General features: G+C 40.4%; 1 protein-coding gene across 1 annotated transcript in view; it reads right to left on the bottom strand.

The window, feature by feature from the left end:
* Positions 1–13,485, bottom strand: part of LOC135473357 (receptor-type guanylate cyclase gcy-28-like) — a 35,603-nt gene extending 22,118 nt beyond the window's left edge. The window contains exons 1-5 of the mRNA XM_064753208.1: positions 13,464–13,485; positions 11,692–12,054; positions 9,053–9,246; positions 7,979–8,080; positions 7,281–7,416 (exon numbers count right to left, since the gene is read on the bottom strand). Coding sequence (XP_064609278.1) covers positions 7,281–7,416; positions 7,979–8,080; positions 9,053–9,246; positions 11,692–12,054; positions 13,464–13,485 — 817 coding nt within the window. The remainder of the gene's footprint in view (positions 1–7,280; positions 7,417–7,978; positions 8,081–9,052; positions 9,247–11,691; positions 12,055–13,463) is intronic.
* Between the last annotated feature and the right edge of the window lie 1,485 nt (positions 13,486–14,970).

Genomic DNA, 14,970 nt, shown 5'->3' with positions numbered 1-14,970 from the left:
ACTGCCCAAATACACAGACAATGGAAAATTCAACAAATTCAGCCTGCATGAATTGTAACTGTATTGAACATTTCTATTTGTGAAGTAGGGTTGTGTTATTCAAACATTTTTAACGAGAAAACTGTTCATTGTAGCTCAAATTCCTTGCATATTACCGAAAGGGCATGTCTTGGGCTACAATTTGGTGCAAGTATCACATTTCTAGCTATCATAGTTCTCGAGTAATAGGCCACTGAAATTATGCACCAAAACTTTCAAAAAGCTTTCAAGAAAATGGAAGAAGAATAATAAAAAGCCGAACGATTTCAATGGGTGTTCCAGCACATAGTGCGTGGCCACCTAATTGCGTAAATCATGCGTCCCGGATCGCACAAACCAGAAGGGGAAGTAGGCATTCACCATATACAGAAGATTCTGTAATTACTTTTTACTCTTTCGACCTGAGAGAACACACCTTGGAAATTGCCGTTAATTGGGGACAATAAACATCGGTCTACATCTGTGTTAACGATACGTTATGAATACAGTACTTTCACGAAATAAACACTGTTCCAGGAGACATTTATGTTTCGGTCAATAACTTACGAACACAACGTACGTCAGCTGTGGGTATAAAATACACCGCAATTACACAGGTGTACTTTCCTTTTCTTAATGATTACAGTTCGAACGAAAGTCATTAAAACCTGGACATACGGCTTAAGACAAAAATGTACACATTCTTTCTTTGTCTAACAGAGGATTGATACTGGTATACAATGTCCGTGACTCCCACACTTACAATGACAAAAGGCAAATCGATAATTGGTAACTCTCGGCATTTCAAGTAAAAGGGCTATTTCCAAACCTGTGGGCGGTCACAATAGACAAATTTCTTCTTAGAAACTTCACAAATGTTCAGTGCATAATATATGAATGATTACGGCCCTACGCAACAACTGTAATATATGACCAGTATTAAGATGACATAAAGGAATTGGAAGGCAAAAGCCAGTTAAAGTGAATATAAAATCTGCCACTGTATATACACAGAAAAAATGATATAGGACACATTTATCACAGAAAAATATGTAAAAAAAATTCTATAAAGTTTTGAAAGCCAAGAAGATGAAGTTCAGCATTGTGGATATGACACTGACGAACAATTCACTAGGAGTAGCCATGGTTCTAGAAGCCCTTATGAAGTTGGGCAATCACTAGCGCTGAAACCGTCACGTGACAATTGGCTGACACGTCAAAAACCATATTAGTTTTCGATTGTCAGTGTGTTTTCTTAAACTGGATAGACAGATATCAGTGCAATAAACTGGATTTTGCAGTTAGGTTAAGTGTTAAACTGATGCATTCTGAATCACACATTTATCAGCGGGGAACTGAGAACGACTGCCCGTGTCACAATGTGTACATGTTGGGCAGGATACTGCAGTAATTTATCAGAGTGAGCTGGGAAGAAAACCGCCTCGGAACAGTCATTGGTTAAAGAAAAATATTGTGACTTTGTATTATTTTTCCTTAGCAGTCATATTTATTACGAAAATATCTTCCCAAAATCTGAATGAAAGGATCTGCTATCAATTAGAAGATCCTGCTATGTGTTCGGTAAACTCCGTGAAGTCGGTACAGCCAGCTAAGCCAAATGCCGGACGAGGACGAGCAGGACAGCTAAAACATGACGCTTGTGTCCACGAACATCGCCTTGACCGAGCGCCAAACTGAAAGAAACAAAGGCTTTTCGAACACGGAACAAAACTGATACTCTCTTGTTGGGTATCGGGCGTTTTTGATTGTATTTTGTCATTGTCACATTGTTCATACCTATGGTACGGGAGAGCTCCTAGGTCTTGTGACGTCACTCTAAATAGATACAACATGACAAAATGGCGTCACCAAATAAGTGGCTAGGTACTAACGATTCTTTGCTATTTATTTTGTTGATAGCGATGTGGAATTTTTCAAAATATTTTTAGAGCATTTCTGGAATACTATTACATTAATTAATTCAGCTTTAGTGGCTGACTTTATGTTCGCTTTAAATCATTTTGGATATATCACAACAGGTTTGGCAGGGACATTTTGGTAGTCTGGCATTGGTGATTACTTGCCTTCTACCTATGTATTCCCCGGAACTATGCTCCATTTCCTCCCACCTTCGCACATATGTGAAATATTCTTCAGTACAGCATAAAAGGTCAATTAAACACATAAAAAATGACCTACACAGGAATCTCGTTCTGAGCGTGAAATTTGGTTGTCACACGAGCGAATGTCCGTCTATCACATGTCATAGGCCGTTGGTTTAGGTTACACATGCGCAATTCGGACAAATGGGTCCAAGATTTGCATTCAAACTGAAGAGCGAAGGAGCACTGACTGGATAATACTGCCACACATTTAACCTTGTTGATACACTATAAATCTCCACACTTACACTGAGGGAAATCACTGCGCTCCTCTAATCTTTGTTCGGGGACTTTAGGATTCTTCCATTCAATTGTTCACACTGACGGGTGAACAGTGTGGGTTTAGCAATATGTAAAAATTGGGACAGTCATTGTGTGACATTTAGGCTTAGGGAATCTCAATGCACAGAGACTTTTAATCCAATACACCAATTTTCTCTTATGTTCTGTTATGAGCCATATTGCACGTTTATGTCGCTTTCTCGTTCCAACCATATTAGCTATGCTACTCAAGTATTTGGTGTGGCCTGATTTCGTGTTTTGTTAACATTGTGTATGTTATTAGCTCACTGATTGAGCGCCGCTCCGGTGGCTTAATAGTTAGACACTCGAAGTCAGGAGACTTAGGATCAAACCCGGTTAGGGTTTGGCGGCCAGCACTGAGAGGTTAGGGCAGGTTTGGCGTGGTGTCAGCGTAACGTGAATAGGTAGAATGTTATGTCTGTTATCTTCGGTATGATACTACATTGGCGGCAGCAATTTGCCGGTATGGACTCGCTCTTCCACAAGAACACATACCTTACACACCTAATGGCTCCTCATCGCCACATGACTGGAAAGTTACTACGTACGACGTAAAACCTCAAACATATATACGTACATTGATTGAGCCTTATAGCTTGTCGTTCAAAATAGTATCTGAGCATAACAGACAAAAATACAGGTGCAAGTTACAAGAAGATGTACAAGGAGGCAGCACATGGGTCAAATGCTGGTTAACTGGATCACTTAATTCTGATGGCATTATAAGTCATTTGTAACGTTTTCTTCTAGATTCTTGAATGAGAATGACTTAAAATGCAGCTTATTTATGGTGGGGAGAAGGTGGTCACGCTAGTCACAATTAACACCAAATCCGATATGAAGAAGTGAAGGTTTATCGTATATATATAAAATCCCTATGAACGATTAAAATTTCACATGGTTATATTTTTGATTTTAACAAAATGCTACTCCTGGAACTAAAATAATAAGGACCATAGGCCATTTAAATTGCATATTAACGATTAAAATGTTAAAAACTGATCTGGATTCCAATTTTTCCATTTCTGCAATAATGTAAAAGTCCTTCTTGAAGACGTTAATATAATTTCAATAATATTAATAATATCAATAATATAATATAATATTTCGCTCTCAGTTCAATGCGTTGATCATTTTTATGCTGATCTGAAGATATCTTTTCAACATGCACAAATACATTGTTGCCTAAAATGATAGAATAAAATAAATTTAGGTTACACTTCTGGAAAATACTAGTATTTGGTTCTCCCTGCAATACACTTGGCTCTTCCTGACTACTATATGAAGGACCTTTATGTAAGTGGAAGCCAAAAATTTAGTTACGTGGAAGGGCTTTCGGTTGAGAGGCATGTAAAGCGACACAATTTAAGTTTCGTACTTTCTCTCCGGCTGCACCCCTATATAAACAGGCCTTCTGTTAGGTCATCCCTGATTTCATGGACGCAAATTTTGGCATAGAATTTCACAGTGTCATGCCTGCTCCTACGCCGCTAGCGATTCGACGGAGAGTGGTTGCCCTAAGGCGGGAAGGGTTTAAACATGCCGATATCGTCACTTTTACAGGGATATCACAAAGTGCGGTCTCTAAGTTTCTGAAACGCGTCAGAGAGGTACATCAGTTAACGCCAGGAAAGTCAACAGGGCGTCCACGTTCGACCACAACACGACAGGATAGCAGACTGATACACCTGTGTCGAACAAACCGCAGAATGCCAGCCAGCCGTCTCCGTCTCTTGTGGAGGCAACACTATGGGGTTCGTGTTTCACGCCAAACCGTGACTTTTTGATTCAGGGGATCGAGCAAGACGGTCACATGTCCACGTCTGACAGCTCCGCATCGTGTTGCACGACTCCTTTGGGCTAGGGGGCACCGGGCATTACAGGTCGGCCATTGGCGTCGCGTTGTCTTCACTGACGAAAGCAGATACATCCTTGACCGACAGGATGGACGACAAAGGGTTTGGAGATTGCGTGGCGAGGACCTCCATGATGACTGTGTCTGGGAGTCCCTTCAGTGTGGTGGCGGTTCTGTGATGGTGTGGGGTGGCATCCATCATGGTTGCAAAAAAGAGCTTTTCGTGACGGAAGGAAACGTTAACGCCGCCGTGTATCTGAATATTTTACAGGAACACTGCTTGCCACATGCAAGACAAGTCTACTGCAACAACTTTCGGCTTCAAGACGACAACGCCAGGCCACACAGGGCCAACGTCGTCAGACAATTTTTTTGGGATGGGGGTATGGAGCAGCTCACATGGCCAGCTTGTTCGCCTGACATGAACCCCATCGAGCATGCCTGGGATGTCCTTGGCCGTACGATCAAGGGCCGGGACAATGCACCTCAAACCCTACAAGGATTGGCACAGGCTCTGAGGGAAGAGTGGGACGCTGTGCACGTTGACGTCATCAACAACCTCGATGATAGCATGCCGCGGCATCTCCTTGCCCTCATTCGAGCCAGAGGTGGTCACATACGTTACTAGAGACTTTTAATCTGTTGCTGAGACTTTAACTGTGCATTCCCATTTGTCAAGTTCATCGATTTATCTGTTTTCATTTGAATCTTATGGTCACATTAAATCTCAACAATTCAAGCTAAATCTTCTGGTTTTGTATTCCTTTCACCATTTTGCATTCTCTGGACGTCTGAACATTGCAAATGGGTCCACCTTTAACCGAAGATGGTAAATCTGTCTAGAATTTTCTTGGTAGCCCAAAATCTTGGGAAATCTGGTGCAAAGTTGGAAAAATCTGGTGCAAATTTGGAAAAATCTGGTACAAAATATTTTATTCCATCATTTTGGGCAACAGTGTATGTTAACGCATATTGTTAAAATGTTAAGCACCACACTCTTCCTGTATTAATATTTGACAATTGTGTGACATATCTCCAGGTTGGTGTACATCGCAGAGTACTTCATACAAAATGGCACTGTGTAACGTTGGGTCAAGATATTTCATGTATGGTAGGATCGATGTTAACTGTATTAAGATACTGATCGAACCGGTCAGCCTGACCATCCCAACGTGGTCAAGACTTAATCCACATATTAAACGAACGTGCTCATCTTGATAACCGTGTGTCGCATATAACAAAACTCCACGCAAATTTGAAGGAATGATCGAGCGAAACAGCTATTGGATAACACCATATAAATAATTTGCTGATTTTTACATGTATACTACGATTCCAGAAGCGCGCAGCAATAGTAAATCAGCTTAGTGTATGCTCTGTGTAAATCCATTTCACTTCAAATATAATTTATTTACCTTCACAAGTAGAATCATTGGGGCCCAAATTTATGGGTTAAACTACATTCTATTTATCCAGAGCAATTCTCGAATTTAAAGGTCAAAGTATTTTGCTTAATTGCTTCTGCCCTTTTGCAAACAAGTCCCGATATCCTAATTGTCTGAATCAATCATCTTAAAAACCATTTAATCCCAAATGGCACCTAAGGCTTGTTATGGTTCTATTTAGACGACACAGCACCTGTCGACATTCTATACGATTCACTAAGTTGTTATTTTTGAAGTTTTATCAAATGCACCCATTTATTCTGGCTAATCTTTAGTGTAGTTGCCATAATGATTGGCGTTTACTAATTCACATGGCAGTTAATGTATTGGTGTTAAAGCTAAGAGGAACAATGACGCACGAGTGTTTCGACAGGCGCTTTACTCAGCGACACCCAGAAACTATCGACACAACTGTCAGTAAAAAGCCATCATGGTAAGGATAGAGCACAGAGATTATTTAGAGCACACTTGTACGTATTTGTATACAACATGTTTGTCCGACTCCCATGGTATAAGTGAAATAATGAGTATGGCGTTAAGCTATAGTCAAATAAATAAATATTATAACATGTTTGGTGGCTCAGTTGGTTAGCGCGTTAGCGCAGCGTAATGACCCAGGAGCCTCTCACCAATGTGGTCGATGTGAGTTCAAGTCCAGTTTATGCTGGCTTCCTCTCAGAGCGTACGTGGGAAGGTCTGCGAGGAACCTGCGGATGGTCGTGGGTTTCCCCCGGGCACTAACCGGTTTCCTCCCACCATAATGCTGCCCGTCGTCGTATAAGTGAAATATTCTTGAGTACGGCGTAAAACACCAATCAAATGAATAAATATAACAGGTTTGTATTTTGGTGAACAGCAACATAGCAGTTCAGACACATGCTACCGCCTCAAAGCACTCTGACCGCGCCTCTCAATGTATACATTAATTAAACATGTATTATGTGTACTTATGTGTTATCAAATGTGCATTTCCGTAGTGCTTTGTTTTTGGCTCTCCCGTCACAGTATTGACCCAAGGCATACATCCGAAAGTTAATGTGGCTATTTGAAGGTCAAGTCATAGACCATGTCGACTGCTATCTTCAGTTGTGACCTCGTTCTACTAGAGATGCATTTCCACAGCTGCACTGACTACCTCTCCGCTAAACCCGGAACTAGAGGCCTACTATTCATCGTGTTGAATTAGATCGCCATTTTAGATATACATGTATGAACACTTGCAATCAAAACGCAACTGAGATAAATGCTTTACTTATCGACAACTTACATGGTAGCATGGTACACTGATTACACAAGCTGTTGACTGCTTCTTGAATAATTCCGTTCTAATTTCATAATTTATATAGCTTTTGTTAGTTCTCTGGTGGTTTGTCTTGAACACCGTTTTGGGAATTGTCGTTACAGAAATTGACAAGCGCTTTTATAAATTCACTCAAGAATGGATAACCAAGGGATGAAACTAAAACAAAAATTCTAAGCTAATATGCATGAACTAACCTTCAAAAGTTTTCCCAGTTGCTTTCTGGAACATCAGGGTACCGTTTCGTGGATCATTGCCTTCTGCCAATGTCTCATTCAATACCAACAAATACAGATAGACGGCGTCGTGAAGGAAAGGTGAATACAGCGACCCCTGGGGTAAAAAAGAAAACACAGTTTCCAAAGGACTGCGCACGTGTATTTGTCCACTGGTTTCAATACAACATCCCAATGGACACTAAAGTCATGACAGTGAGTTCGATCTGCACAACAACCTAAATAGGTCTGACATCAACCTGTGCATGGTCGCGATACCATGACAATGGCCACCGTCGTATAAGAGAAATATTCTTGAATACACTGTAAAACACAACAAATATATAAATAATTAACCTAGATATTGAATTTCCTAAACAGTTTTGTTACTATGGCATTCTCTTGATCGGTTTAATTTCTACATGTGTCTATTTTGCAATCCAGTATTAAACTTTCGATCAGCATCTAAAACACAAAACATATGGTGGTGTACCATCTTTTTTTAAAAATTTTAACCTCTTCTTCATGTGTGTGTGAAACATTAAGATTTATATAAGGCTTCTGTAAACTCATCTTATAGAATAAAAGAGAAAAGACAACTGTTGGGTGTCGCACGTGTCAAATGCATGTTCCTGAAAAAATGTAAAGTCAGGCGATGCAAAATGACAAAATTTACCCACCCGTTGGGAAGTAGTGTAGTTCCACGGCGGCTGGCCCATTTTTATGGGAATCAGATCCCTGAACTGTTCCACTTTAGACCCAGCCATTTCTGCGACAGTTATCTGAAATTGTCAACAAATGTTTCATTCTGAGAGGACACCCAACACTGACGGATTTTCAAATGTCTCCAATGCACATAGAAGATAAAGTTAACTCACATGGGATTCCATTCGCTGCAACCACCGTAAGAATCAAATATTGCACCACAATTGGTTTATCATCACTTTGTTTTATGGCGATTTGAGAGGTTAAAGAAGTTCTGTAATGTAATGAACTAAAACGTGATATCTTACACATTCGAAGACGGGTATTTTTTTTTGTCACGAGTGGCACTTCCACAACATGCCGGGCACCTGTTCTTCCGTTTAAAACGTGTAAATATTTCCAACACTTAATTAACCATAAAATCGGCGTGAACTGATGAAAAACTCACTGGATTGAACGGAAAAGAACTCCTTATCAGATTACACGGCTGGAAATGTGTCTTCTTGTAGATTGTAGTCCAATCTACCTGACACAGCTTCGTGCCATATAGGCATTTGCTCTTTGCGGTTATTTCTTTATGTTCAATCTTTAAGGAATGTTCCGGTATCTGGAGAGGTTCGAGTAATTATTTTTTTGGAGAATTTCTTTCGGCTCCAACACCAATGTCGTATACGTGAAATATTCTTGAGTTCATGTCATATTATAATGAGGTGGGGGTGGGGGTGGGGGGGGGGAGGTGGTGATGCCTCCGTGGCTCAGTTGGTTAGCGCTCTAACGCAGCGTTATGACCCAGCAGTCTCTCACTAATGCGGTCGCTGTGAGTTCAAGTCCAGCTCATGCTGGCTTCCTCTCCAACCTTACGTGGGAAGGTCTATCAACAACCTGCGGATGGTCGTGGGTTTCCCCAGGGTTGTGCCCGGTTTCCACCCACCATAATGCTGGCCGCCGTCGTATAAGTGAAATATTCTTGAGTACGGCGTAAAACACGAATCAAATAAAAAAAATAAATCATAATATAATATTTATTACATTTATCTTGAGTGGTTTACCTGAAATACGGTTGTGAAGGCTTTCTTGACGTCCTGGTCCAGATCACTGTTAGTGACCCAGGGCTTAGCGACGTTACTCGGAGGTAGCTGGTCGGGCACAAAGAATACATAGTCACCATCGGTCATGCCTTTGCCATGAGCCTGTAACAAAATCTTCCTTAGGTCCGCCCGATTCTCTGTGCACAGGATTATAACTGCAACAAACACGTGAGTAATGTCACAAACTTTTTAATACACGAAGTAATTTCCTCAGAAAAAAGTGTGACGGTAGAGGAAATAATAGTGCCTTTGATTTGTGTGGTAAAAAATATGTTTGGAGATCGTTGAGAAACTTCATGTGAACCGCGTTAGCGAGAACGGGAGACGGTTTTTGGGATATATGATATCAAATGCAATTAACTACATAGTGCCTTGTGTTTACAGAATGAAAGACAGAGACTGTGTGATCTACAAAAACGGAATAGTATAGAGTTTTATATCCTTAGATTATACGGCCTGTTTTGTGTTCATGAAGGGAATTGGGAAAGTCACAGTTGAGATACATAATTAAATTATTTATTTATTTATTTGATTGGTGTTTTACGCCGTACTCAAGAATATTTCACTTATACGACGGCGGCCAGCATTATGGTTGGAGGAAACCGGGCACTGCGCGGGGGAAACCCACGACCATCCGCAGGTTACTGGAAGACCTTCCCACGTACGACCGGAGAGGAAGTCAGCATGAGCTGGTCTTGAACTCACAGCGACCGTATTAGTGAGAGACTGCTGGGTCATTACGCTGCGCTAGCGCACTAACCAACTGAGCCAAGGAGGCCCCCATGATTAGATTATGGATAACGTATATGCATATACGTATAGCATGTTACAAGACTAGGACACTGATGTAATTCATTCGCTTAGAGCATCTCTTGCGTCTCTTCATCATCAATGAATACTGTTGAGTGTTTCTCGTTCCAAGAATACGCCCTAACTTCTTATGTTACATCTTCGTTCTATGGTGGTTTGTGTTTAAGGTCGGAAAATAGCCTTGCGATTACTGAAATGGTTGACAGCTGCTACATGAATAGTATACCTGGAGTATTTTGTTTGCTGCTTTTATTTTCCACGAAAGTGGAAAGGCAACAAAAGTGTTTATCAGTCATAATGATGATTGTACCTTTGCTTAAGTAAATTACTTGAATTAACGGAAATTAATTGGGAATTAGTTAGATGTAAATTGAAAAAAAAGAAACTGGCAGTGAACAATTAGCCGAGCCGAATCTTCCCTATTATTGTTGAACTCGGTGCATTCCTATGTGTCGTTCTCTACTTGTAAAATCTGTGCATCAGAAGAATCAGCCTATTGTTACTATGCACTACCTTCAAACATGTGGAATGTGATGTCAGATATTCGTTTTCAAACTGCAGGGCTCTTCATATACAAAGTTGCAATTAGCATACCGCGAATCAATACTTGCAAACTAGATCCACCAGCAGACGAGATGAAGATGTCAAACTGCGATTAAAACGGCACACACACACGTCCGTTTGAACCGCTACAGCTAAACATTTCTTGTTCATTCTGGCGTAATTTCAAAGACTGTCAACTTCTGCCCATATTTCTTAAACATGAATATTTAATTTACTTAATACATAATCAAGTCCCCTTCTTTGAAATTTTAGTCATGTATATTGGTTTTATCTACATAACTCATGTAGATACAAGCCACATACAATCACATGACTCAGAATTTCCACGTGTTCACAGATCGATCACGTGATTTTACAGGCGAAAGACAAAACAATAGTGTTATCTGTCGCTGGCTACACGTAAATCACGTCTGGCGAAAACTGTATACAAGAAATCATAAAAAATGCATTTTATTTTGATATAAAGCCAGTGACGGTATTGTGTGAACTCCTAACGTGATAACAACCCAAACAAATTCTGTCCCCCGAAATGCCGGCCTCACACACAGTGCTACTGAAATGGGGTAAAAGTAAATCGTGGTAGTTTTCGGAAACCTCGCTTGGAGTATGTTTTCTGTGTTTGTTGGGAGGTTCCCGATATGAAAACGAAGGAAAAGGAACTCTTCTGCAAAAGAAGGACAATTCCCACTGTTAAGAAACAAAATGTGCATGTAGACTGACACACTAAATTGGAATTACACGGACAAACGGAGCTGATGACAGATATTTCTCAGTGAAAGTCGTTTTTAGCTGAAATACATTAATTTTGTACACATGTGCCTTGCATAATGAGAGCTCTAAGCAGACAACTGTGTTTGAGGTGACTTCCACGTTGGCCTAACTCGAATAATGTGGACACCGTTTGGCATGGCGTTGTTTTGAGACAGTGTTTGGAATTTAAAGGTTTAAAATAGACATCGCTTGTCTTGATACTTCCATTTCATTCATGGGTGTATTTTGAGATGTACATGTAGGCCTACGGGTCGGGAGACCTGTCAATGACTTTACCCCATTGGGCGAGGATTAGCAACTTAGGCTATTAAGTCCCATGCAGGGTCGTGAAACGTGCGTGGGAGGGGGGGGGGGGGCTAATCACACTCTTCTGTCATATTGCCGTCAACTCAGATCGTGCGAAAGTAAACGACAGTAACTCACGTGCGAAACTTTAGGTCATTTACCGTACTTACCTCTGGCTCGCTGCTGAACGCGCGTCAAGATGTCGTCAATCGTCTCTATATCGAGATTATCCGAGATCTGAATCTTATCCGCTACTGTTATGTTTGCCAGTCGAAACTGCTCCTCGGCAGACCGGAAGGAGTAATCACAGAACACCTTCTTCTCGTCCGTCTTCCTCCTGCTCACCAAAACGACCCGTGACCAGTTAAAATGGCGGAGTACCTCTACGAGGGCCAAGCCCAGCTTGTTGAAGGGAGGGCCGAGCCGAACTAGAGTTCTGTAGGTAGCTTTGTCTCCGAGAATAGGGTCAGTGGAAGCCGGAGAAAACATTGGAAGATTCCAAAATGACGCCAATAGACCAGATGGTTTAGTAGCTGGCAATACAGACCAATATGAAAGATTAATGAGAATTGCGGAGGAAAAATCTCAACTCCAAACTTGTACACATCATCGCAAAAATATTTTGTTCTAAAAATTCTCCCTAAAAATGCATTTTACAGGCATGTATATTGAATTTCATGAAATATTATTCCAATATGATATTTTCTAAAATATCTTTCTAAGATCAACAAAACTCTTAGAACAAGGCAATATGAGTAATTCAGACATGGATGAAATTTTAGGACAAAGGCAGAATACAAAGGTAAATTCATTTCATGTTGCATGCCACCTTGTTTTGTTGCAGATATCATGTGTCAATAAATAATAACCACGAACAGTTATGAAATTACATGAATTCATGAGTGACCTTGTTTTAACATTTTTATCTACAATGCTTTGTATTTTTCTCTGATTTCCTACCAGCTATTGAGGTAAGTTTACATTCAAGTTGATATAGAAATTCTGGTCAATTTGGTGAATGTGTATTATGTTCAGGGAATTATAGTGTATATAGATAGGTAAATGAATCCGTGAAGATATACGTACAAGAGGAACACGGTGGGCCAATAAAAACATCAACATCGTCCACCTCCTTCATAAGTAGGGTGCTACCAGCGCCCCCTAGCGCTCCACACTTGTCGTCACGCCATATTACACTGGAGAAAAAATGTAAGACAACAGTAAAATGTACCTAGACCTATTTCTCCGTACTCTATAGTATTTCACCACAGAACCATCATTACATGTAATTCCAGATACTAACTCACTGATTGGTAACTTTTCTCGTCTAGCTGCAATCTAAGGACGTGAAAATGAACATTGTTTGAGATGTTTCCATTCGTTGAAATACAAAGGGTGGGTGTGGGCTGAGGTAGTGTGTTGTGGGGTAGTGGGGTGGGCTCGATTTGCAGGTGGCTCATCCTCCACTTTCTATCAGTGTGTAGTTTTAGTTTTAGGCTTCACCTGTTTAGGATGTAACATGAGCACTGCCTCGCCTCCAATGACGAAAATGACTAGCGCCATGCATGGACTGACTTTGTCCATAATTAAATAATCAATATTCTATCACAAAAATGACGAGTCCTACATAGTAAACTCAACTCTCACAAGCAAATTCATATAAGATCTCTGCACTTATAGATCACGAACAGATTTTAGTCGGTTTTTACCAAAAAGTTTAAAAACTAAAATTGTCAGCCATTTTGCTTCGGCCTGACGCAATTATCATGTGGCGTGCCCAGTGAAAACATCTAAACAAAAATCAAAAGTTTAAAAAAGACGAAAAATAAAATATAAAAATACTAGGAAAATATCAAATTTAAGTCAAACATATAAACTGATAAACCTTGCAATATAAGAAAATCTAAACCGGAAAAAGAAAATAATAAAACACGAAACATACCACAATCGTCAAGAAACGCCATGTTTGATCACCATAGTCAAGAAACGCCATGTTTGATCACAATCGTCAAGAAACGCCACGTTTGATCACAATCGTCAAGAAACGACACGTTTGATCACAATAGTCAATAAATACCATGTTATCGACAAAAATACAGAAAATTGGTTCAAACTGCAAGTGCATCGGTAACATGAGTAAGGGTGATTAACTACTGGTAAGTGTTAATAGTGCAAAAAAGCATTAGAGGAACAATTACAGTGCTGGTATGCCAACTAGAATTAGTCGCTGGGCGCGCTAACTGGCACAATCAGGGCAAGGGAAAGTGAACCTACAAATGGTAGGGGCTGAAAATCTCACAGTCATGTTTGCTGATTTTAATCAGTGCAGAGCTTTCGCCTTTTTTACATTTTATACAATTTTAACAATTAGGACTGTCACAACAGCTGTCAAAAATTTAAGGTTATACAACCAGATAACAAGCTCTAACCCTACATGTATGTACTCTACTACCCTATACTCTTTCCCACCATAATGCTATCGCCGAGACGGATAACGTGCACGCGCGGCGCAATGCCCCAGGAACCTCTCACCAAAGCCTTCGCTGTGAGTTGAAGTCCAGCTCATACTGGCCTCCCCTCCAGCCGTAAGCAAAAATGTCGCAGGCTTCCCGTGGGCTCTGTCCGGTTTGCTCCCACCATGATGCTGGCCGCTGACGTACATGAATATGTTAAGTAGTCTGTTGTAAAGCACTAATCCAATAAATAAATATTCGGTTCCCCATCCACTAACCCCTTATATTTGAACATACGTATATGATCACATCATCCAAATGTGGTATAGAGATTTTTAGAACAGTATGACGTATGTTTTGAAATTGTCGCACTTATGTTGCCGATATACGGCTATATGTATGCACCCGAGGCATTTCCTATTGTTAGGATTTGTCGGTCAACAGGTCATGTAGTCCTTACATACAGGCTAAATAATGAACCCTACAACTTAAACTTGTATTAAACTTGTAAATGTACCACATGAAGATGCAGCGAGATGTCTTCTGTCCGACGAAAATATCCAAATATTATAGTTTTCTCCTGATATATTCCCTTGATGCCCAGAAAAGCACTCTATCATACGTTATCACCCTATATCATAAATTCACCCTATAGGCCATTAGATAAGGGATGAGTGTGTACAAGCTGAAGGTCAGGAAACGGCACTCCGTTGTAACGACGTGTTCTAGTAAACGAACAATACAACCAACAGGCTGGCCTTAGTAATTGTACCTCTAATAATTTACATCACGACAGAACATATGAGATTGAAGGCTGATTTTTTAGAAATGATTAAACGACATCGGTTATTGATGAGTTTCTCTGTCTGTGTCGCCACTATAATAACTATTCCCGGTATAGATAAATATTGATCACTCGACAATTATCTACGCTACAAACTCGGTCACATGCTCTGTGGTTTGAAATCCACCTGCGGTTTGTATCCTCCCCCCTCC

The sequence above is a fragment of the Liolophura sinensis genome, chromosome 8 (assembly GCF_032854445.1).
Source record: "Liolophura sinensis isolate JHLJ2023 chromosome 8, CUHK_Ljap_v2, whole genome shotgun sequence".
NCBI classification, from domain to species: domain Eukaryota; kingdom Metazoa; phylum Mollusca; class Polyplacophora; order Chitonida; family Chitonidae; genus Liolophura; species Liolophura sinensis.
The sequence above is the reverse complement of the archived record's forward strand: the minus strand, read 5'-3'. Positions and strand labels throughout refer to the sequence as shown.